General features: G+C 39.1%; 2 protein-coding genes across 4 annotated transcripts in view; one reads left to right on the top strand and one right to left on the bottom strand.

Annotated features, from left to right (window-relative positions):
• The window catches only part of WDR33 (WD repeat domain 33), a 127,003-nt gene extending 109,428 nt beyond the window's left edge, over positions 1–17,575 (top strand). The window contains exons 15-22 of one of the 3 annotated variants that reach the window (XM_043996590.1): positions 102–254; positions 1,467–2,564; positions 5,658–5,766; positions 9,387–9,825; positions 10,756–10,922; positions 11,069–11,161; positions 11,642–11,848; positions 14,369–17,575. In XM_043996590.1, the coding sequence (XP_043852525.1) occupies positions 102–254; positions 1,467–2,564; positions 5,658–5,766; positions 9,387–9,825; positions 10,756–10,922; positions 11,069–11,161; positions 11,642–11,848; positions 14,369–14,598 (2,496 nt within the window). In that variant the 3' untranslated portion in view covers positions 14,599–17,575. Of the gene's footprint in view, positions 1–101; positions 255–1,466; positions 2,565–5,657; positions 5,767–7,763; positions 7,874–9,386; positions 9,826–10,755; positions 10,923–11,068; positions 11,162–11,641; positions 11,849–14,368 lie in introns of those variants that run through there. The other 2 variants (XM_043996589.1, XM_043996591.1) reach the window with 2 other exon arrangements.
• Positions 17,576–17,832: 257 nt separating this feature from the next.
• SFT2D3 (SFT2 domain containing 3) lies at positions 17,833–20,244 on the bottom strand. Its single transcript, XM_043996596.1, has one exon. It carries the CDS (start codon positions 20,201–20,203, stop codon positions 19,517–19,519), a length of 687 nt encoding a protein of 228 aa, XP_043852531.1. The 5' UTR covers positions 20,204–20,244; the 3' UTR covers positions 17,833–19,516.
• Positions 20,245–25,388: the final 5,144 nt, after the last annotated feature.

The following is a 25,388-nucleotide window of genomic DNA, read 5'->3' as shown; positions in this document are numbered from 1 at the left end:
TTTTTTAACATGTAGTAATCGGGTTCTCTCTCTCACTTTCTCTTTTTCTCTATTTCTCTTTCACTCTCTCGCTTTCTGTGTGTGTGTCTATCTCTTTCTAGGCCTGGATGCAGAATAAAGTTCCAATTCCTGCCCCAAATGAGGTACTAAATGACAGAAAAGAGGATATTAAACTTGAAGAAAAGAAAAAGACACAAGCAGAAATAGAACAAGAAATGGCAACATTGCAGTACACTAACCCACAGCTTTTGGAGGTATGTGAGAAAGCTTCAGGTTTTCTTCATGCTTAATAATCAGGTGGTACTCATCTTTTTTTTTTTTTTCATGGTGTCTTGTAAGTATAAAAGTGAAAAGATGGGTAGGAGGGAAGAAATTATATTGTCAAAATAGAGTGTTATTAATAGACAGTGTTTAAGTCCAGTTAGCCTTCTATAAAGCATTTTAAAATTAGTGTGTAAATACCATATTTAAATCTCTCTTTTTTTTTTTTTTTTGGTCAAAAATTTGTTGTGCTATTTAGGTCTTAACCATTTAAACAGATTTGTAAATTTCTGGAAAAATTAGGACATTCATTCTTATATTTAAACTTCTTTTCTGACTACTTATCAGGAAAGATAAGTAGTATATTAGCTTTACTTGTTACCCTTAAGATGAATGTAGGGGGCAGCTAGGTGGCGCAGTGGATAGAGCACCGGCCCTGGAGTCAGGAGTACCTGAGTTCAAATCCGGCCTCAGACACTTAACACACTTACTAGCTGTGTGACCCTGGGCAAGTCACTTAACCCCCATTGCCTCACTAAAAAAAAAAAAAAAATGAATGTAGGTCTGTTTTTCACATTAGCTAAGTGAAAGGCAATCATGTTAATTTGGGGGGGGGTGGGGCTATGGGGGTTAAGTGACTCGCCCAAGGTCACACCTCTAGTAAGTGTCAAGTGTCTAAGGCTGGATTTGAACTCACGTCCTCCAGAATCCAGGGCCAGTGTTTTATCCACTGCGCCACCTAGCTGCCCTTAATCATTATGTTAATTTTAATCAAAAAATAAGTTTTAATTTGTATCTTTCATTTTAACATCACCTACATTTCTGTTCTCTCCCCCACTTGTTTCTAGAGAGCCATCCCTTATAAAGATTTTTTAAAATAATGAGAGAAAAAGAAAAGTTCCTTAAAGCTGGGTAATATATCAAAAAAAATGTCTGAATTTATATGTGATATCCAATACTCATTTTTGCAAAATATTGTCTAAATTGATTTTGGAAGCATGAGTAGTACATGTATTAGGGATTTCATGAAATGTTACTTGTTTTATGAAAAAAAAAAAAGGACCATAATTCTTGCCATTCCTAAGGAATTGAGAAATGTATAAAATGAGAGTCTGTCTTCTGTAGAAGTTTATTTAGCCAGTATTATTGCTGTTAAATGCTTTGGACTTGTTTGTTTAATATGATTTTTTTGGTCTTGTTTATAGCAACTCAAAATTGAAAGACTTGCACAAAAACAAGCTGAACAAGTCCAACCACCTCCACCACCAGGGGGTCCTCTACTTGGACCCCAGCCTTTTCCAGGACAAGGTCCAATATCTCAGATTCCTCAAGGTTTTCAGCAGCCTCATCCACCTCAACAGATGCCAATGAACATGGCTCAAATGGGACCCCCTGGTCCACAAGGACAATTCAGACCTCCTGGACCTCAGGGGCAAATGGGACCACAAGGCCCTCCATTACATCAGGGAGGAGCTGGTCCTCAAGGATTCATGGGACCACAGGGACCTCCAGGGCCCCAAGGCCCACCACAAGGACTCCCAAGACCTCAGGATATGCATGGCCACCAAGGAATGCAAAGACATCCTGGACCCCATGGCCCAATGGGACCTCAAGGACCACCTGGGCCACAGGGTAGTTCTGGCCCACAGGGTCCCATGGGCCCCCAAGGTCCACCTGGGCCACAAAGCCATTTGGGTCCCCAAGGTCCACCTGGTCCCCAAGGTCATTTAGGCCCTCAGGGTCCACCTGGTACTCAAGGGATGCAAGGACCACCTGGTCCAAGAGGGATGCAGGGACCTCCTCATCCCCATGGAATGCAAGGAGGACCAGGCTCTCAGGGGATGCAGGGTCCTGTGTCCCAAGGACCTCTAATGGGGTTGAATCCAAGAGGAATGCAGGGACCTCCAGGTCCCCGAGATAACCAAGGACCTGCTCCACAAGGGATGATGATGGGGCACCCACCTCAAGAAATGAGAGGACCTCACCCACCAAGTGGACTGCTGGGACATGGTCCTCAGGAGATGAGAGGTCCTCAGGAGATGAGAGGCATGCAGGGACCGCCACCCCAAGGGTCAATGCTGGGGCCTCCCCAGGAAATGCGTGGGCCTCCAGGTTCACAGGGACAGCAGGGGCCACCCCAGGGTTCTATGGGACCTCCACCCCAGGGAGGCATGCAGGGTCCCCCAGGACCTCAAGGACAGCAGAACCCTTCAAGAGGGCCTCATCCTTCCCAGGGCCCATTACCATTCCAGCAGCAGAAAACACCCCTTCTAGGTGATGGTCCACGCGCACCCTTTAATCAGGTATTTCTGAGTTATACTTTACAAAAGCATTTGATCATTAAGAATATAAATTCATACTGCATAGGCCCATATGATCATATTATACAGAGCTAAAATGGAAGAGACCTTACCTATATCATCTAGTCCAATACTTCTATTTTATAAATGTTAAAACCTATGCCCAGAGAATGACTTTCCCATTGTCACACACATATAGTAAGTAAGTAGCAGAGGTGGCTTCAAATTCGGGTCCACATAAAATAGAGGAGAGCTGAAACTTGTAATGATTTATGCATTTTGGAACATGAATAAAAGAAACGAAGCAACTGCTGGATGAATGCAGTGGAAGTGTAATTTAGCAGAACAGCATTAAGGCTGGAAAAGGAAGTATAGCTAAATTAGGTAAAACCCTAATTTAGACAAGCTTATATGATCCTCTAGTCATCTCTTCAATCCTTTTATAAAATATAAAATACTTGTGATAGAGTTGTAATATGTAATAACGACAGAATGAATCAGCTATCAATTTTCTATATATAGTAAAATGGTACTACTGTTACCAATGATTCCTGAATGGGAAATTGTTTTTGTTAGAAGGTTTTCCAGCATTTCAGATCTTTTCTTTAACATTATACTTGGTGTTTAGAGGGAAGGGGGTTGAGGAGTAGGCAGGAGGAGGTTTACTTTGGTAGTACTATATTTAATTCACAGTATTGAACTAAATACTGTGGTATTTGAGGTACACTATTTTCTTCAGTATTTGATGGTGGATTTCCAAATGAGAATCAAATTCAGACCTGTAAAAGAAGGGAAAATTAATCGGGTTCAAGAACTTCATTTATTCTGAAATGATGGTTCTTTGGAATATGATTTCTTAGTCTACTTAAGCAAGTACTTTGCAGTGGGATTGGGGGGAAGAGAATGTTAAAAATGAACTTTGTTTTTGAATAAACTTCATATAAAACTCATATATATATATATACACACACATAATATATTTTAAAATATATAAAATGTATACATACACGTACATATATATAAATATAAATGAGTTTACCAACCTTTAGGTATACTGCCATCAATCTTTGGGTATTTTTAGCATGTAGTCTAAATAATTTTCACTACTTCTTTCCATACTTAATGTTAAATTGATGAAGAATTTGATTATGCTTGATCTTGTTTCCAGATTTTTCTAAAATTCTTACTTTTCTTCCTGGCTTCTTTTTTTTTTTTTTTTTGTGGGACATTGGGGGTTAAATGACTTGCCCAGGGTCACACAGCTAGTAAGTGTCAAGTGTCTGAGGCCGGATTTGAACTGGAACTCCTGAATCCAGGGCCTGTGCTTTATCCACTGCACCACCTAGCCTCCCCCTTCTGGCTTATTTCTTTTGGATTTAGTCTAATTTCTGAAAAATGCTCTTGTAGTAATTTTTTGTGTGTGTTTGTTTGTTTTATGTAAGGCAATTGGGGTTAAGTGATTTGCCCAGGGTCACACAGCTAGTAAGTGTCAAGTGTCTGAGGCCAGGTCTGAACTCAGGTCCCCCTGACTTCAGGGCCGGTGCTCTATCCACTGTGCCACCCAGCTGCCCCTCTTGTAGTAATTTACATAAAAACAGCTGAATTTCAATAAAATTTTATTTTAATAAATAGATACAATTGGTGCTTTATCTTCAATCCAAGGAAGAAAAAATTCCATATAGTATTTTAAGCAAAGAAATCAAGAAGAGTGACAGTATTTCTCTGACAGAATTTTAAAATCTCATCTGTAGTAATATCTGTCTATGAAAAATTTGAGAACAGTTTGTTTTTTTTTAAAGTAAGCTACAACTGTAATGATCATTTCTCTTAAATTTTAGAGGAGGTGAACGTTTAGTATATGCTTTTCTTAAGGAGAACGGACCATATTGCTCCTTTTACCTATGCATCTGTATGGTGGGGGATTTCTAGCCTAAGAAGTTGGCTGAGGAAAAAATTTTGTTTGCATCTTGGTCCCTGATTGAATTATTAGCCCCCCCCCCCCCACTACCTCTACTTGTTTAGGATACTCCAGCATGTGGACCAGATTAATCCTGAAACTACAACTTTTAATACCAGTATTGTTTTTGTTTTTCTGTTAAATGTATAAGAGTTCCTTGGTGATAAAAGGAGCAGTTAGTTTGGTGATGTAATAGTTAATTTTGTTAACAATTCATAACACACTTGTTCAGCCTTTAGTTATAACTGTCCTTATATAACTAGAAATGAAAAACAATACTGATATTAATGCTGGGTTTTTTTTTTTCCAGGATAGTGCTTTGCTTTTATTTGTTGAATGAGTTTTTCAGGTCCATCTGTTCCAAGGCTCTTGAGTTGTATGGGAAGAATTGTATCTTTTCTCCTCCCCTCCCATACCCCAGTGGCAAATGACTTAGCAAAGGTCTGGGGGAAAATGTTCCATTAGGATTGTTAATACCAAGAATAGACTAGATTACATGAGTGTTTGGTCATGAAGACAGAACTGAAGGTTTAGGTAAAATAGGTAGATCCTAGAAGATTTTACTATAGCCTGAAGTATTAGTGATGGTACCTTTATTTGGAATGAGTAGTAGAATGCCTGGCAAAGGAGATAGAAAGAAAAAAGAAGCAAAAGAAGAAACAAAGGGAAGGAAAGTTAGATCCTTATTTGTGGCATGTACCTTTTATGTAGGATTACTTAAATATTTAGTAGGAAGGAGAAATACAAAAATAAATACAGATTGGTAAATTCAAATTTTTTTTGAAAGTTTCTGTGTCTCTGTATAGCTGCTATATATAGTAATCCAAACCTTGTAAGAAACAGATAGTATTGTGCTACATTTTCTGATATTCATTTTAAAATCTTGCCTGAAATAATTGAACTTATGAGTCTAAAGTGCCTATATTTCCTGTTATCATTGTTTCCCGTGGTAAATAAATAGAATGTCATTAATTTTGAAACCTTTTTCAAATGAAAATTTACCTTAATGTCTTTTGCTAAATATTTCCCAGTGTAGACTTTGGGAAAACCTAGTATTACTGTTCTGTTGCTTGGTATTGCAGTTGTTATTCATGCAACACATCTGTGATTTCACCCCATTTTAAAAAACATCTTTTCAGGAAGGACAGAACCCAGGCCCACCACCCTTGATACCAGGACTAGGGCAGCAGGGATCACAAGGTCGAATCCCCCCTCTTAATCCGGGACAAGGACCTGGCCCTAATAAAGGTAAATATGTGGTTTACTTAATATCATACTTTACCACTTTGACAAAAAGCAGGATTTTAAAAATACTTGGTTCTTTTGGTAAATAAATAATAGTATGAACATTTGAGCCTTCTAGAAAAGAAACAGAGGACAGTCGTTTGAGGTCATTGCTATGTCCAGTTTTGTTTTCTTTTTAAATTTGACTTAGTAACCCATAAATACTTAGAAAAGATAATTTGACGTGTTATCACTAGGTGTTAGGAACTTTGAAACTACTTGATAACTATAGTTATCAACAACATAGGTTGCTGTTTGAAATTTATTCAGGAGAGTCAGCTTGTCATAGTAGATAGAGTACTGGACTCGGAATCAGAAAGAACTACATTCAGATCCTATGTCTGACATACAGTCAAACCATGTGACCATGACAAGTCACTTAACTTGTCTGAGTCTCAGTTTCTTCATCTGTAAAAATGGAGATAATTTCTATAGTTACCTACTTTACAGGGTTGTTGTGAGGCTCAAATGAAGTGTAGAATGTTCTGCAATCTTTAAAACAGTACAAACATTAGTAATTATTAGTCTTTTTTTTTTTTTTTAGTGAGGCAGTTGGGGTTAAGTGACTTGCCCAGGGTCACACAGCTAATAAGTGTTAACTGTCTGAGGCCGGATTTGAAACTCAGGTACTCCTGACTCCATGGCCGGTGCTTTATCCGGTGCTTTATCCACTGTGCCACCTAGCTATCCCATGTCATTTATTTTGGAAGTTTATGGTCTTTAAAAGTGGTTTCCATTCTAGGTTATCATAAATGAGTGCTTTTAGTCACTCTTGGAGGACCAAAGTGAACATTAAAATTCAGTTTTTTTCCATGGAGAGAAAAGCCCAGGAATTTCAATTGACTTTTTTAAAAAATGGTGTCAGTTGTTGGGTCTCATACTCCATGATAAATCACATCAAACTATACCATTGGAAATGAGAAAATAAGAAGCAGCAACAGTGTCAGCCATATGAAGTTTGAAATTTTATAAGGGGAATTATAGGCAAAATTATAGCAAATTGTATTCAGTATTTGAAATAAGAGCCCATGGGAATAATAATTATAAATTTGTAAGGGACTTTGAAAAAAGCCATCTGGGTGAGCACCTGTCTTCAGGCAAGTAAATATATAATGGTTTCCTTAAAGCCCTCCTAGGATGGTGACTACATAACTTAGTTCAATGGTTACTTCTGTGTTTTATCTTTCAGTGACAATGAAAAGTTAAGCCATGACATAGTGTTTCACCAGTAGTAATAACAAAATTTGTAGACATGTTTTTTAAGTAAAGAGAGGAACCTGTATTAAAGGTATAAAGTTTGAAGACTATTGGGTAGTCTGAATTAAGGGGAGAAAGTAAGCAGTCCTCACAAGAGGTACATAATTTTGGTGATTACTTTGTAATTCACTAACAAAGAATTTCACAATTCTTTTAAATATTTTATTAGATAAACCCAATACCAATTAGATATGTCAGTTACTCCCATTTTACCATATGTAGAAACAAAGGGATGGTCCCAAAACTTCATTGTCCTCACTAACTTCAGAATTCCCAAATCCTTTGTTGATCACTAGAATTTTTTAATTTGAAGGACTTTAAAATTTGTAGATTTATATAGTTATTTTAGATATAAAGTATGGACAGGGAAAAAAAAATGTTAGAATTTATCTTAGTTCCATCAGCATGGAAGGCAATAGTTAAAAGTTATAAATAAGGAAGTTGGCCAAGAGGGAAAATATGGAAGAAAAGATTTCAAAGCCAAGCTTTTAAAATCATTGGACCTCCATAGAGGAAGAGTTTTGCCCAGAGGTGGAGCCATCACCAAACTGAGAGCCCCTCCTCTCTCTTCCTCTCCCCTACCCTCTGTGTCTGTCTCCATCTGTTTCCTTTTCCTTCTCTCTTTCTCTTTTTTTTCTCTCTCTCTTTCTGCCTATCTCTCTCCTCTCTCTCTTTCTCTCTCCCTCCTCTCTTTCTCCTCCCAGGGACCAAAGGGAGAAGGGAGAGCCGAGAAAGTGGCCCCGCCATCCCCTACTGGATTAATCAACGCCGCCGCCCCCACCACCGGTGGCCACATCCCTTCTAATTTGTAGTGGTGGGTTTCTTTCCTTGGAGGAACAGGGTGTGGGTGAGACTTAATATTTTTTAAGCAGATAGGAATGATAGGAGGAATAATACCCATTAGGTAAGTCATAGTAGTGTGCCTTGAACCTCCTCAGGTAAAAGGTCTATTGTGTCAGAGGCTGCGCCAAGTTCAAGAATCATAAGGTGAGAGAAGCTGCTTTTTAGCTGCATCTGTTTAAAGAATGTGGGCCAAGTTGAACTGTAGGTATAGGATGTTTGAAAATCAGCTGAATGATTTATGAGGGCACTACTTTCTCAGGTATCTTCTGAGCAAAGATGGCCTAGAGATGAGCTAGTTAATGTAACTTAAAAAGAAGAGATACAATAATGAAAAGGTTATGAGGGAGGAAATACTTCTCTACATGTTGTCTTTGTCCTAAAAATCATACATTTTCAAATGTGTTCAACTTTTGGCAGGGGAAGAAAAAGAAAAGAGTGATAGAGGGATTTTGAAATGTAAGAAATAGAACCAGTCTTGAATGCATGACAGAAAAGCTTTGGGCATGTGACAGTCTTAAATTGTATTTTAAAGATTTTTTTATTTACAAAGTTAAGAGTATCCTTTTACTTTTTCAACAATACTTCAATTGCAATATGTGTTGACAGAAATTTATATAACATCTCTAATGAAGCTATATGTTCAATAGCTGAGGAAATGACACATTGAAAAATTACTAATTATAACTGTAGACATGCCATAACAAGTTTTTCAGCCACATGATATTTTACTTCATTACTTTGTATAAAGTTTAAAATGTATTCAAATGTTTTCAGAAAAGCACAGTCACAGTTTATGAACTTTTATTTCTGCGAACAATATATATCTTATTGTACTTTGGAGATATTGGTAGAAGAATAACCTCATCCAGTATAAAAGACTTAAGAAGGTATTTCTATAAATAATGAAGTATAACGTAGGGGCAATTACTAAAGTCAACAAACGCCTAGTAAAAAAGAATCTCAGTTCTCAAATAACCCATTGTCTTTTAGGAAGCAATTTCTATGTTTTATAAGAAACTTACAGGAAGAAATCTGTTTTGTATGTACCTTTTTTAAAATCATTGAGTTAAGCTAAAATGAACTATTGAATGAAGAGTTGCTTTCAGTTAAGCCAATAACTTGAACTTGGTCATAAATTGCTGGTGTGCTTTCTTAAGCTATAATATTATAATATTAGGAACACAATGGAATTGCTTGTCTTTTACTTCTGGCATGCACTATGAATTCTGCCTACTGTCTTTTTATGAGCTTATCTCTAGCATATGGAATATCATTGACTAGCCTTAAGGAAAACACTCTTTAGTTGTTACTGAAAAGATTGGGAGCAATGACATATCTTCCAAGGACTGTGACAGAACAGAGAAATAATTTGATAAATAAAAGATACTGACTACATTTTGTAACTTTTTGTTTACCTGACAATGAGAAACTTCTTGGAAGGTTTTCTAGAAGACATCATAAAAGTCAGATGTGTTCTCCTTTAGGTGATTCTCGTGGCCCTCCAAACCATCACATGGGCCCAATGTCAGAGAGGAGGCATGATCAGAACAGTGGTCCAGATCATGGTCCTGAGAGAGGGCCATTCCGAGCTGGCCAGGACTGTAGGGGTCCCCCTGATAGACGTGGGCCTCACCCAGATTTTCCTGATGATTTCAACCGACCAGATGACTTTCACCCTGACAAGCGATTTGGCCATAGATTACGTGAATTTGAGGGAAGAGGAGGACCTTTGCCACAGGAGGAGAAATGGAGGCGAGGAGGCCCAGGTCCTCCATATCCTCCAGATCACCGAGAATTCAATGAGGGAGATGGCCGGGGAGCAAATCGTGGCCCCCCAGGTGCTTGGGAAGGACGAAGACCTGCAGATGAGAGATTTCCCAGGGATCCAGATGACCCACGTTTTAGAGGAAGACGGGAAGAAAGGTAGGTCAGTTATGTTTAGGAGGTATAAATTGGATTGGTTTCAAATTGCTTAAAACCTGTTCCATATAAAAATTTGCTTTGCATTTTGCTTAGGGACATAATTTTATTTGAAAACATTTTATTGAAGGGAAACTGTGAAGAGACAGCACTGTACTTAATAATGACCTTTTCTTCTTAGTTCTCATACATTTGGGATAATCTCCTGTCTTTATTTTTGAGCTTCCATATTTACTTTTATTCTCAGAAGTTTTAGAAACTTGGAGTTTCTCTTCAGCCTTTTTCTCCTTTAGTGTATTTTTTTTGTTTCTTTGGGGTTTTTTTGTGGGACAATGGGGGTTAAATGACTTGCCCAGGGTCACACAGCTAGTAAGTGTCAAGTGTCTGAGGCTGGATTTGAACCCAGGTACTCCTGAATCCAGGGCCGGTGCTTTATCCACTGTGCCACCTAGCCGCCCCCCTTTAGTGTATTTTTAAAACTTAGAATTGTCACTCTGACCTGAGTTTCTTAAAACTTAGAATTTTCCTTATTATTAATTTATTACTAGCATAAATACTTACATCTTATATAGTTATACCTTATATACTTAACTGATCTGAGTTGCTCCTTTTCCTTTCCCTCAGATTATATATGGTATGTTAAAGTGGTCAAAAAAGTGAAAAGCAGAGGGAGACATGTAACAGTCAGTGACAGTGATAATTTCACAATATGGATAATCACCACTTAAGTATTTATTTGCAAAAAAGATTCCTTTAAAAGAATCTGTATTATACTTCAGCATTTAAGTTTATTTGAACCCTGTTTGAGAAAAAAAAATGTATTCAAAAGAAAGCTTTACATACAATTTTTTTTTCTCTTTTGGAGGCTTATCCCTTTAAAGTAATAAGGATGTTGCTTTAGTTGACAAGCACAATTCTCTTTTTGTTTTATAGCTTTAGAAGAGGAGGCGCACCCCAACGGCATGAGGGTCGGGGTCCCCCTCGAGGAAGGGAAGGTTTTCCTGGTCCTGAAGACTTTGGGCCAGAGGAAAATTTTGATGCATCAGATGAGGCTACAAGAGGAAGAGATCTTAGAGGCCGAGGCCGAGGTACTCCACGAGGTAATGAGTCAAAGAGAAGAGGCCATTGGATAATAAGTGGCAGGATAAAGAAAGTTATTAAAGTCCTGGAAAACAATTTGTGTGTTTAGTGTTTTAATAATTTTGTGTATGTGTGTGTGTGTTTTAATAATTTTTTAATTGTGTAGGAGGGCGAAAGGGCTTACTTCCCACACCAGATGAATTTCCTCGCTTTGAAGGAGGACGGAAACCAGATTCATGGGATGCAAATAGAGAGCCAGGTAAAGAAATGAGAAATTGTGATTAGCATATGGTGACTATAAATAGGAAATAATATAAATGTCAATGTTTAACCTAACTACCTCTATCCCTACAAATAAATATTATTTGCTTTTCCTTTAGCTTTAATCTGAACCATTCTAATAATTTGTTATGTGCATTAATTGTGTGACTTAACCAGAATTTCTTTGTGATACTACCTTTTGGTGTTCATTGTAAGATTCATGTACTTCTGGGGGGAGCTAGGTGGCGCAGTGGATAAAGCACTGGTCCTGGATTCAGGATCCAGTTTCAGCCATTTGGCACTTACTAGCTGTGTGACCCTGGGCAAGTCACTTAACCCTCATTGCCCCTCCCTCCCCCCCCCCCCCAAAAAAAAAAGGATTCATGCACTTCTGGTCACTGTATTTTTCAAATCTTGAGATTACAAGGATGTTCCTACTCACTGATATATGTAACAGAGTGTTTTATTCCATGACCAGGCCATGAGCATTTCCGGGATGGTCCACGTCCTGATCATCCTCCTCATGATGGGCATTCTCCAGCCAGCAGAGAACGTTCTTCCTCCCTCCAAGGCATGGATATGGCTTCTTTACCACCCCGAAAGCGTCCCTGGCATGATGGACCTGGAACATCTGACCATAGAGAAATGGAGGCTCCAGGTGGACCTGCAGAGGATCGAGGCAAAGGTAAATGTTACAATTTCAGATTATCAGGGGTATGTGAGATGACCTTAGTACCAGAGTTATAGTCTCAGTTAATAATGTTGCAGGGAAATTCTCTCTCCAGGGTACATTTCTCATTTCCAGGATGTGCTTTTGCTCCCTATTTTGCCCCTTCTTATCCACCAGAATATTTGATATAACATAAGCTTAAGTATAAATTTAATGCTTACTAACAAGCATTTATTAAGCACTTTCTGTGTGCTAGGTACTATGTTATACTTAAAAATATTATCTCATTTCATCATTTTAAATGTAGACCAGTGATTAGAGGCTCCAGATGACCTTGCTCCTCTCTGTCTCATGCTTACAGCTTCTTTATAGGAATGAGCACTATTTTGTAAGGTACTAATTTGGTGTATTTGATATTTGGGAGTAGTAATCACTGAATTATTTGCAAAAATACCAAAACAACTTTGGAATCAAGCTAATAGATGGATGATATAGGTCTCTGTCTGAAATACTTTGCATTGCCAAACTGTCACAGTGCTTGAAACTGTACTGTCAAAGATTGATCCCTTTGGATCCTGATGGTTTATTAGTCTTACTCCTTCTTAGCTCCCTTTGTAGGTTTGTCATCCAGGTCATGCCTTTTAACCCTGGGTATCCTTCAAGGCTCTTCCTGTGTCCTCTTCTCCCTGTTATACTATTTTAGTTGGTGATCTAATCAGCTCCCACAGATTCAGTCATCTATTTACATATGGTTCTCAGATACATTTTTTTCATTAAATGTTATTTCATAATCAGTTCCATATTCTCTCTCCCTCATCTACTTCCCCACCTACTGAGTTGAGAAATACAAAACTCAGTACAAAAATGAAGTCATGGAAAACAAATTTCTGTATTAGCCATGTTGTGAGGGGAGAGACAGAGACAGAGACACAGAGAAAGAGAGAGGCAGGCAGGCGTTTCAGTCTTGATGGAGAAGGATAATAGCACATTTTATCATGAGTCCTTGGGACGTCTGCTATGTTATTGTGTTGATCAGTTACTAGGTCTTTCATAGTTAATTATCTTTACAATATTGCCGTTAGCTGTGTACATTGTTCTCCTGTCTGTTAACTTCACTCTGTATCACTTCATTTAAGTCTTTTTTTTCTGAAACCATCCCCTTCATCATTTCTTACAGTACGAGTATTCCGTCCCACATCCATTTGTCTAGCCCTAACCTCTTTCTCCTGATCTTCAGTCTCCCATCTCCAGCTGCCTATTAGACATCTTGGAGTGAATGGCTTATTAAACATCTTACATTCAACATGCCCATGACAGAACCTATCATCTCTCCACATAAAATCCTTCTAAACTTCCCTCTTACTGTCAAGGGTACCAGTATTATCCTTAGCTTCTCTCTCTTACCCTTCATATCCAGTTAGTTGTCGAGTCTTTCTGTTTTTGCCTTGATAACATTTCATATATGCTCCCTTCTTTCCTCTGAAACTCCCACACCCTAGTGTACATCCTCATCATCTCATTCCTGGACAGTTGCAATAGCCTTGTTGTTGTTCTCCTTGTCTCAAGTGTTTCTCCATACCTGTACGTTGTCCACTTGGCTGTCAGTGCCCATGTGATCATATCACCCCACCCCCACCCTATCAATAAATTAATGGCTCCCTTATTACCTCCAGGATCATGTTTGGCTTTAAAGACCTTCATAGCTTGGCCTCCTGACTGCATTTTCATTGGCTGTCCCCTATGCCTAGAACTCTCTCTTTCCTCATCTGTCACCTGGCTTCCCTCAAATCTCAGCTAAAACCCCACTTCCTCAGTCTTCTTTACTCTCAGTCCCTTTTGAGACTACTCCCCAGCTTATCCTTTATACAGTTTGTTTGTATATAGTTGTTTGCATGTTGTCTCTCCCATGAAACTGTGAACTTCTTGAGAGCAAGGACTCTGTATCCTCAGTGTAAGCACTTAATGCTTGTTTGAATGACTTTTTAATTAAACCTGTTTTCAAAAATCTCCAATTAACAAAAAAGAAACCCTGAGAATGAAACATAAGACAGTGTACAGATGAAGGGAGGTATTGGAATGTCTGCTTCCTGATTTTTCCAAGGGCTGAGGAACAGTCAGCTGTCTTAGTTTTTTTTGGTGGGACAATGAGGGTTAAGTGACTTGCCCAGAGTCACACAGCTAGTAAGTGTCAAGTGTCTGAGGTCAGATTTGAACTCAGGTCCTCTTGAATCTAGGGCTGGTGCTTTATCCACTGCACCACCTAGCTGCCTCTCTAACACTCAGCTGTCTTACCCCAAATGCTATAAGCTAGGTGAATTGTTTATAATAATCAAAATTATAGTGCTTTGCAGTTTACAAAGCACTTTTCCATAGTTTTGAGAATATTTAATGTATATGTTATTTGTTTTATAGACAAGGAAACTGAGACACAAAGTGACTTACCCCAGTTACAGTTACTAAGTGGCTGAGCTGGGACTTGCACCCAGGCTATGTAAGCAAAAAATCAGATGAGAAATAAATTTACTGTTGTTTCAGGACGAGGTGGCCCAGGACCATCCCAGAGAGTGCCAAAATCTGGACGATCCAGTTCCTTGGATGGAGATCATCATGATGGATATCACAGAGATGAACCTTATGGGGGTCCTCAAAGCAGTGGCACCCCTTCCAGAGGGGGAAGGAGTGGAAGTAACTGGGGGAGAGGAAATAATATGAACTCTGGCCCACCAAGAAGAGGAGCATCAAGAGGTGGTGGAAGGGGCCGGTAGAAGAGGTTTTGGCTGGGAAGTCCCCAGTCTTAACTGGACAGTATTTAAGTAATTCTTGTGGACTCACCAAGAGAAACAAAAGGATTCCTGCACCACCACAGCACTGGCTGGACTCTTCACTGGGCTATTTTTATACCCAGTAGCTCCCAGTAAGGTCTTCTAGATCAATAGACTGCTGCTGGCTACATCATGGTAGCTGGTTTTGTTCTGTCCTGTCCACCTTTTTTCTCACCCCTGCATTGTTTTGTGAAGATAAAAGCTGGAATTTTTTTTTTTTTAGTGTTGTGAGACATGGAGCACCTCCACAAATTTGAGTTCATGTCTAATTGGAAAATTGTTTCTATATGTACAGTTTGTCAGAAAAAAAAAGTTAAGTTGTTTTTGTATGAATACAGAATGTGATTTGCGTAAGAATTAACAGAACAATCATTGTGTCATGATTTTTTTTTATTTACAACTACAGTTGTGAAATACATGCCTTAATGAAACCCTAGACTTCTACAATATATTTCAACATCCTCAACCTTTTTAACTCTGTTGAGTTAAAGAAATTCTGTTAGTGGAATAGTAAATCCTCCAAATCGAAGTTCGGTTATGATACCATGTAAGGTCAACGTGCCAGATAGATTATCCTGCCATCAACTAAGCTTCTAAGAATTATTTAAAGTTTTTTTTGAAGTCAGAAGCTCCTTACCACAAAATAATGCTATGTAAGGTGATCTATTAAAGTGTCCTCCAAGTAGAAACGAATTCATCACTTATACATTAATAGTCTTTCTTTCCTGGTGCCAGCCCCAACACTGCTATCCATGAAAAGGTGGTCACTTTCTTTATTTTGTGACTGAGTCACCTAATTCTGGATGCTATGACCCTGTTTCATGGGTGAATTCTCTTCTCTCACCTGAGGCCGAAGTAGGGTAGAAGCTACTTACATGTGGCCCATTCATGATACCACAACCAGAAAAACTGATTGATAGTACCAGTAACACCGAGAGCATTTCTTTGAACTATCATTGTGTTTTCACCACTTTGAAAAGAAATAGTCATTTAAATTTTTTTTCCTAATCTTCTGTTTCATAAGTTATAAAGCATTTCTTTCAGAATTGTCTTTTCCACCAGTACCAATTCTTGTAGATGGTAAATTATAGTGGAAGACTTCTTTCACATAGGTCATTGTAGGAAACTTCCTTTTTCTACCCCATAACCAATAAATGTTCCATTTCATAAAGCAGAAACAGAAAATATCTATTGAGAATACCTTGAAGATTATAATATTGAACAGTCTATACATATGCATATATGTATATGTATATTTACTCAAACACACACACATGAAAGGAATTTGTTGTAAATATACTTGTCTATAAATGATGCCACCCTTCTCCACAAATGCATTTATTATACTAAAATGTCCTTTCATTACAGGCAGCTAAAGGTACAAGCTTTTCTCTTAAGTGGTACCTGGGTAATACTAAGCAATGACTGGAGTTTCACCATTTGTTTGTAACCAAACAAATCATGAGCAAGAGTTATTAGGGATTATAGCATATTTCTAAAGAAAAACCATTATGCTTTTTATATTAAGTTTTTGCTTCATATAACAGATCTCTGAGGTTAAGCAAAATAGTAAGTATTCTCTTCTCTTGGGTACAACTGTTTTGTGAGAGTGATTAAGATTTGGACTTCAGCATATTGTGACTCTTCTCTGGGTGGTAATTAATCCAAAGCATATGTAATTAAAACTGGTTTAGCAGGCAGCAAGTTGTTCACAAAATGTTATGAAGGGAACATGTTGAAACTGAAGATTATTTCAGAAAGGGAATTGGATCACCTTCAAAGTTTAGGTCTACTTTACTAAATGGTTTGGTTCAAAGCATTTATTCTCCCGTGTAGTGGCTATTTACTGCTCCAGCAGAAGAGGCAAGGAAAGGCATCAAACTGCCTTACCAATAGTTGAACCTAGGCAGTTTGGTTTGAGATAACTTGGAACAGAAAAGTCAGTTCAAGACCCTGGGAAAAGTTTTGTCTAGAGAGTAAAATCAAGAGGTTAGTTTAGTGTCGTCATATAAAGGACCCAGGACCAATAAAATTACTTTTTATTTAACCTCCATCAGCTGGAAAACTAGCTAATACTTGGCAGCATTCACTTTTTATGCCCCAAAACAAAATTCAAGAAAAAAAATGTATCATTTAGAGCCAGGAGGGACATTAGTGATCGTCTAGTCTAGGGCCCTCAACCTTTTTGGTATCAAGGACTCTTAGGCAGTCTAGTAAAACCTAGGGACTCCACAGAATCATGTTTTTAAATGTATAAAGTACATTGTATTATAAAGGAAACCAATTCTATTGAAATAATTATGAAAATATTTGAAAACAAGTTCATGGATTCTTAGATTAAGAATACCCAAGTAGTTGGTCCAGGGCCCTCATTTTTACAGGTAAGGTGACTGAGACCCAGATCCACATGTTAAAATATCATTATTAAGGGATTCAAGTTTGATTTTTGAGGGTCTATTTGGGAATGGAGGGAGTAAATAAGAAAAACTGTCCAAAGTTGAAAATCTAAAAGTAGTAATACTTTTTAGAAACCCAAGGGATAAAAAGACTTATGTAAAACAGAAGTCATCAATAAACCTCACTTTATAAAAACCAAAAGCCAAATGCTCCAACTTATAGAGGCTGTTCTTCAGATTTATTAAATTTTATTAAATTTATTAAATTCTTGTAATTCTAAGTTTCATGCCTTGCTCAAAAGCAGTCAAAGCACGGTCTATAATGAACTGCATTGGTGACACAGAACAATGATTCTATCACTGCAGAAAAATCCATTTATTAAATGCATAGAGATAATGTGCATGGAATTCTGAGTTGTAATGGTCACTGTACATATTGAATATTATGATTTTTAGTTTGTATAAAAATTAGGTCTTTAATGAATATCTGAAGTCTCCATTAAATGCTATTTCATATAGGACAAACATTGGTCTTAAACCTTCTTAAAGTTTTAAGTCAGAATCAACACAGAAAGTACTTGGCTTATAAATATATACTGTGTATATAAAATCTTTTCCAGCCAGTCACACTATGCTCATTCTAAAAAGACTGTTTACTGTAACAGTGGATTAGATGAGATGCACATTCACACAAAGACTCATTGAGGATTCTTCACAAGGCAATCAGTGGTACCAATTTTTCTGATTAGAAAGTAAAAATTTATTGTAACCCAATACATTATACAGTATTCTGATATTATCTTTATTTGAGAGGTAGATAGTTATCCCTATTTTACAGACAGGGAAAGTGAGGCAGAAAGTTATAACTTGGCCAAGTCCACATGGAATATCCAAAGAATTTCAATGAGAATATTTCTGCCAGAGACATAACCTGAGTTTACCATAAATGAGAGGCTATCAGACATACCCACTAGGCAATTGCCATTTCCTGTCCGATGGTTGGCAGACAGATGTTAAGGTTCCTCCACACTTCTGGGAATCAGAACTTTGACAGAGCACATACCCAATTCCAACAAGACATGTAAATAAATACTACCCAGCATTTCTGCTCCTGAATTCAGGCTGCAATCTGTTTTTAGTGCCACTTGGCGTATTGCTTTGTATTAGGAGTACTGTATATTATTGTCTGGCCTAAAATCACAATTGTGAAGCCAATTATTCAAACTGATAAAATCTTACTTGAGATTTACAAGTTTTAAATGTGTAACAGTATAATACATATTTTCTGACCTGTTTTGACAAGTTTTTCTACTAATCAATAGACAATCAAATTTAAAGTGCAATATAAGCTTGTAAATAAAAAGATGGTATTTGGTAAGATTGTTGAAGCCTAGGAATAAACAACCACCAAGAAAAAGACATTTGTCTACTAACAGAAACACCAACAATACCTTACAAATTTCTGTCGGTTTACAAAGTTGTATACTACAGATTAAAAACTAACAATATTAAAAACTCAACATTCGTTCTAACAGTATATATATATATATGTATATATATATGTGTGTATATATACACATATATACATACATATATATACATACATATATATATATGGTTTGATTAATTTTCTCCCTTTTGACACAGCATAACTTTTGGAGTAACCTGCTGATTCTCTAAATTCTTTCATGAGGCTTTCCAGCACCAGGTTAGCTATATTACTGGCTGATGTCTTTAAACTTGCCAAGATGACAGCTCATTTTGAGGCAAGGTCTAGGAATTAAGCCTGTTTGAGGTACATTCTGGATTACTTTAGCTTCTTGAAGCACATACCATTTTCCTTTAATCCTATAAAGGCACTAGAATGGCAACTTCTGAAGACAAATTGAAGAGAAAATAGAAGTCACATGACTACAACTAAAATTAATTCAGCTTTTAATATTAAAATTGCACTTAGGCCTAACTCACTCACATTGTAAAGGAGACAGCAAGGTGAAGAATCGTTTAAAACAGAAAAAAGGCTACTGTGGTTAAAGTACTGTGTGCTTCTGCAATTTTAAGTGGGGAAAAAAGATGAGATTAAAGTAGAATGATACTTCCACCCAAAATATCTAAATTAAATAAAAACTGGCTAGTTTTGATAAAACCCAAACGGAAGTCTTGTCCTTTTTCACTGAACATATTTTAATACGATGAAAAGATAACAGGCCCAAAAGCTATTCTGCAGGTCAAGTCAAAATTCACTGGAAAAATCTTGGCGGTTAATTCATTCACAGACCATTTATTCACATCACAAGGTGCCGACTTCGATGGATGAACGTAGTTACTAGCTCCCACCTCTCAGGCATCCAGCGCCACTAAACTTGGACAATTTGGTCCTTTGGCTTCCGGGCCCCTTGACGCTGGGGGTCGTGCTCCGCGGTCCTTCGAAGTCCGTCCCGAGGGCGCTCAGCAGGCCGGGCGGCTCACACGGGCAGGGTCCGAGCCAGGCCGCCGCAGAGGCCCCCGAGCGCGTACCGCAGGGCTGGGCCGCTACCCCAGGGCAGCAAGCCCAGCAGCGCGGCCAGCAGTGCGGCCACCTGCGAGGCAGCGCCGAGCGCCGTGAGCACCGTGTTGCGCAGCGCCAGCGCCGCGTACAGCGTGAAGCCCAGCGCCGCCAGGTAGAGCAGCGCGCCCCGCGACGGCCGCTCCTCGCAGCGCAGCAGCCGGAGGCAGGCGGGGCCCCCGCGCAGCAGGGCAGCGGCCGCCAGCGCGAACACGGAGCCCAGCGACCAGAGCAGGGCAAACTTGCGAGCGCGGAGCAGCAGCATCGGAGCGTAGAGCGCGGCCAGCCCGAAGCACAGCGCCGCCAGCACCAGGCACGCGCCGCTCGCCGTCAGGCGCTGCCAGCGCGACAGGCTCGGCAGGCACGGGGGGCCTGGGCCGGGCTCCGGCTCCTCAGGCGACAGCGCCGGGTCCCGCGGCCAGGCCCAGCCTAGACCGCCGCGGCCTGGGAATGGATTCACTCGGCCCAGCCAGACTCCCACCGAGGACGTTCTCCTGGCTTCCGCCGTCTCCTTTCCCTCCGCAGGCAGCAGGGGGACTGTGTCCGCCGAGCCGGAGCTTTTCGACTGGGCCAAGTATTCCTGCAGCTGCCGGTTGAGGTCCGCCATGCTTGAGGGGGCGGGAGTCCCCTGCAGTACATCCGGGTCACTCGTAGTCGCACTCCTTAAAACACCTAGTGAGTTTCGCCAGGGGGCGGGCACGTGCTAAGCAGGAAGGGCGGGGCCGGCAGCCGCGAGGCCAGAGAATGCTGACATCCCTTCCCCCAACCTCCCACCCCTTCCAACCCAGTGATCTTTGTCCCAACTACGCCCTCTTCTGTAAGGATGCTAGAGGATGTGATATGATACACAATGTCGGGGGTGCACACAGTTTACACAAAATTGAGATAAGACCTGAGAGTTTGATTCGGGCCTGGGGCACCCACACAAATCTTTAAAATGAACATTAATACTTGATAAGTACGGCACTTTTGAAGGACTTCCTCTTAGGAGTCCTGTCCTCAAGGAGCCTATAGTCTGATTAGGGTTTGAGACCCACATCTTTAAGATGAACATTAATACAAGAACTGTGGAAGGGCCTCCCCTTTCGGAGGGTGCTCCGGGAACAACCAAAGCGGATCTAGAGAATCCCGAGGAATGAGGACCTAAAGTAACCTCTGAAGATAAGAAGGAGGCTGACCAAAAAAAAAAAAAAAGAGAGAAAGTACCATTTAATCTGTTACAGTTCCAGGGAAGAATACCTTCTTTAACTGGAAGCCAGTTTTCCTGAAATTCAGTTTAGACCAATATCACTCTTTTAAGAAAATAAACATTTTTATTTAAAGTTTTGAGTTCCAAATTCTATTCCACTATCTCTAACCATAAACCAGTACACCCAAGATATATATATATGCTCTGATTATTTAAAAAAAAGTTTTAAGGTTTGCATTCTCTTTCTCCTACCCACCATATTGAGAAAGCAAGAAAAGCAAAGAACTGTTACAAACATGTAGAGTCAAGCAAAACACAGTTTCTCCATTTGCTGTGTGTGTGTGAGAGAGAGAGACAGAGAGAATTACATGCTATATAGATAGCATTTTTCTTCTTGAATCTTCTGGAATTGTGGTTGGTCTTTGAGTCATTATTTTTTTTAAATTAGGAAAGAGTCAAATATGGTACCTTTCACAGCCGTAGTTGGGAGAATTCTCAACTAAACAAGTGACAGAAATCGAGAAAGGGAAAATAGATAATTTCACATACATGAAAATGAAAGATTTTGCATAGTTAAAATCATTACAACTAGAATGAGAAGAGAAGCTATAGAGAACTAACCCCAGTATATGTAATACCAATTCTCTAATAATCAAAGATTGTGAATGGTCCCAAAAGAAGAATTGCATACTATTAACAATTATAATAAGGGAGATGCAAATCAAAACAACTCTCTGGCTTTATTTCACAGCCAAGAAATTGGCAAAGATGACAAAACTGATTAGAATGGTCAAAGTTGGAGGAGTGGTAGACATTAAAAACACTAGTAAATACACTGTTCCTGGAGCTGTGAATTCCTCCAACTACTCTGTAATTATGGAAAGTGACTAAAATGTCCATACCCTTTGACCTAGATAATAATCCACTGCTAAGCATACTATTGTAAGGGAATTGGAAACAAAGTAGATACCTAAGTAGATGAATGGAATACTACTGTACTGTAAGGAATGATGAATATGAAGAATATAGAGAAACATGTGAAAACATGAATTGAAAGCAGCTAGGTGGCATGGTGGATAAAGCACTGGCCCTAGAGTCAGGAGGACCTGAGTTCAAATCCGGCCTCAGACACTTGACACTTAACTAGCTGTGTGACCTTGGGCAAGTCTCTTAGCCCTCATTGCCCTGCCAAAACAAAACAAAACAAAACAAAACAAAAAATTAAAAGGAAACATGAATTGAAGCAAAATTAATTAACCAGGAAAACAACGTATAGAATGACTACACTAATATAAATAGAATAGAATAATTATAAATAGAATATAAACAGTATAAATAGAAAGAACAGCAACAAGAGAAAATGAGTGCTTTGAAATTATTATGACTAAGCTTAGAACCAAAAAACAGATATGAGACCGAACCTCCCTCCTTTCTTTGAAGAGATGGAGAACTATGTATGTGGAACACTGCAAAGAATGGACAACTTGGCTGTTTGTTGATTTTTTTGAACTGTTAAAATTTTTTTTATTAGGTATAGCTGTTTTAGGGTAGGGAGCATGGAGAGAGATATTGAAAAATGAAAGTGACTTTATGGAAGGAATCCATTTTTAAAATGGTGTGGGGAAGGCCCTAATTTTTAGGGGGAAATAGCTCATCAATTGTTATCTTGAGGTTCACCAGCTATCCTGCTTGATTCACTTCCAGCTCTTTCTCTGATATGCTCCAGCTCCCAGCCAGCTGCCTAGCCCTTTTGTGATTATCTTCCCTCCCTTCTCACGGCCCCGCCCCCATCTCTCATGTCTCTCTTCCCATATTAGAATATATGCTCCTTGAGAGCAGGGACTGTTTCCCTGTAAATCTACCACACAGAGCCTGGCACATAGTAAGCACTTCATAAATGCTCTATCATCTGTTCATCATAGAATCTCCAATTTGGCCCCTCAGAGGCCTCACAGTCCAATCCATCCATACCTGAACAAAAATACCCCCTCACCCCCTCCCCCCCCCCCCCCCCCCGCCCCCCGACCACATGCTTTTTTTATAAGTGAATTTTCAGCCTTTATTTGAATACATCCAGTTAGGGGTAAATTTACTATTTCAAGAAGTGGTCCATTCCACTTTTTAATATCTTTCTTGATTAGGAAGATTTTCCTTACATGAAGCCCAAATTAACTGTCTTCAGCTTCCATTCAGTGTTTCCTAGTTTTGCCTTCTGAGCAACTGTAAATCCTTTCCCACGTAACAATTCCGCAAATGCTTAAGAACAACTTTGCCACCCAAGTTTTTGTTTCTAGTGGGTAAGTATCCTGAATTCTTTCAACCAATCCAATCTTGAGGCCCTTAATCATTTGACCCATACTAGTATAATAGTAAGAGTGCTGGATTTGCCGTCAGGACTTGGCTTCAAATCTCAATTCTACTTAATTCCTGCATGGCCTTGAACAAGTTGCTTCAAGTCTCTTAGCCTTAGTTTCCTTATTTGTAAAATGATTGGACTAGTTGGCCTTCTGGCTTTAAATTTGTCTTCTTGTGATCTGACCATCCTGGTTTTCCTTTGGATGTCTTAGGACTTTTTCATGGCTTTCCTAAAATACAATACTGAGGACTGAGCACAGTATACAGTGATATCATCTGAATACTCTAGATTGCAGCAGGACTGTCATCTTCCTATCATGTATTTACTGCTCTATGAAAATCATACTCCAGTGCCTCATTGTTGCATAGTCTCAACGACTCTGTCAGGAGTTTGAGCACATACTCTGATGGCTCGAAATAATCAGGAAAGATTTCAAGTTGGACAATGCCAAGTGTTGAAAAAGCTTATCACAAAGAGTTGACCAACAGGTGATAATGTTTTGTTTTGTTTTGTTTTTTTCAAACACGGCAAATCCTAAAGTTTCTTTGCAAAGTCATGGGGAAATAGTGGTATGTATCCAGAGAGTACTCATGTGGATGAATTTATGGATCTTTTGAAAAACTATATGCTTCAAGTCAATTCAGTTTAACACATTAAGTACTACTGTACGCAAGGCTCTGTGGTAGGTGCTGGAAATACAAAGACAAATAGTACCCATGCTTAAGGAGCTTTTATTCTAGTGGGGGTGGAGGTGGGGGTTGCAGCTTTTGAAGATAAGGAGAAAGGCCTTATGTAGTAGCCACTGAGCTGTGCTTTGAAGGAATTGAGGAATTGTAAGAGGTAGAAATGAGGAGGGAGTTACTTCCAGTCACAGGGGACCATCTGCAGAAAAACTCTGAGATGGAAGATGGGAAATTGTATTCGGGGAACAACAGCTAGTGCACCAGTTTGACTGGAATGTATAGTATGTACAGGCATTCTGATGGAATGGCCCAGGGATTATTTTGTATTTGGCCTTATCTATTGAACATTTTGATCAGTGACTAGATAAAGGCACAGAAAACATCATCAAATTTGTAGATAACACCAAAGGAGGAGGGATAGCTAACAGAATCAGGATCTAAAAATATCTTGACAAGAAAGAACATTAGGCCAAATCTAATAACATGAAATCTAAGTGGGATAAGTGCAAAGTTTTACACTTGTTCTAAAAAAATACAAGATGGAGAAAGTATAGCTTGATAGCAGTTTATTTGAAACAGAGTTAAATGTTTTAGGGGACTGAAAGATCAGTGTAAATCAGTCATGTGATATGGAAGTCCACAAAGCCTGATACAATCTTAGATGCATCACAGGAGACATCCTATCCAGGATGAGGAAAGTGATAATCTACTCAGCACTTTATCTTGGTCCGACCACATTTGGAGTATTGTTTTTATTCCAGAGCACCACATTTTAAGAAGGACATTGATAAACTGAAAAGCATCAGGAGGAGGATAACCAGCATGGTGAAGGGCCTTGAAATCATGTCAGATAAGTCAGTGGAAAGAACTAGGAATGTTTATCACAGAGAGAAGAGGGGATAGGGTGGAGGAGGAGGGAGCAGGTGACAATAGCCATCTTTAAGTATTTAAGTGACTTATATGGAATATGAATCAAAGTTGTTCTACTTGGCTATAGAGAGCAGAAATAGGAACAATGGGTGGAAGTTGCCGAGAAACATTTAGGTTTGATATAAAGAAAAACTTCCTAACAACTGGAGCTATCCCAAAGAGGAAGGAGCTCCCTCAGGAAGGAGTGGGCTCCCTCTCTTTAAAAAACAAAACTATTTTGATGTTAATAAACACCAACTAAAATGAGCACTCCCGTAGAGACAGAACAGAAGAAAAAAAGAGGCCTGTATGTGAAAGTGGGATTATGTACAGTTACTTAGATTTCTTCTCACTAGATGTCTTTCGGTAAGAGCCAGAGGATCATGTGTGCATGTGGTAGAGCTGAAATGGGAGGGCTCAAAGATTTTGGTGAGCCTGTTTCCAGAGATGGGTGAGGGAAGACCACTTTCCTTCCTTGCTTTCAGAGCCTATGTCAGTGTTTCTTCTTTCCTATTGTCTTATGATGTGGGGAAAACCTTTAATTAACTACTGAGCTGGATTTGAGTGTTCATACAAAAGTTTGGAACAAAGTAACTCTCTCTCCCCAAGTCTCAAGCAAGGCAAAAACCACTGTAAGCCTTTGGGTGGGAGCAGA

The sequence above is a fragment of the Dromiciops gliroides genome, chromosome 3 (assembly GCF_019393635.1).
Source record: "Dromiciops gliroides isolate mDroGli1 chromosome 3, mDroGli1.pri, whole genome shotgun sequence".
In the NCBI taxonomy this organism is placed as follows: domain Eukaryota; kingdom Metazoa; phylum Chordata; class Mammalia; order Microbiotheria; family Microbiotheriidae; genus Dromiciops; species Dromiciops gliroides.
The sequence above is the reverse complement of the archived record's forward strand: the minus strand, read 5'-3'. Positions and strand labels throughout refer to the sequence as shown.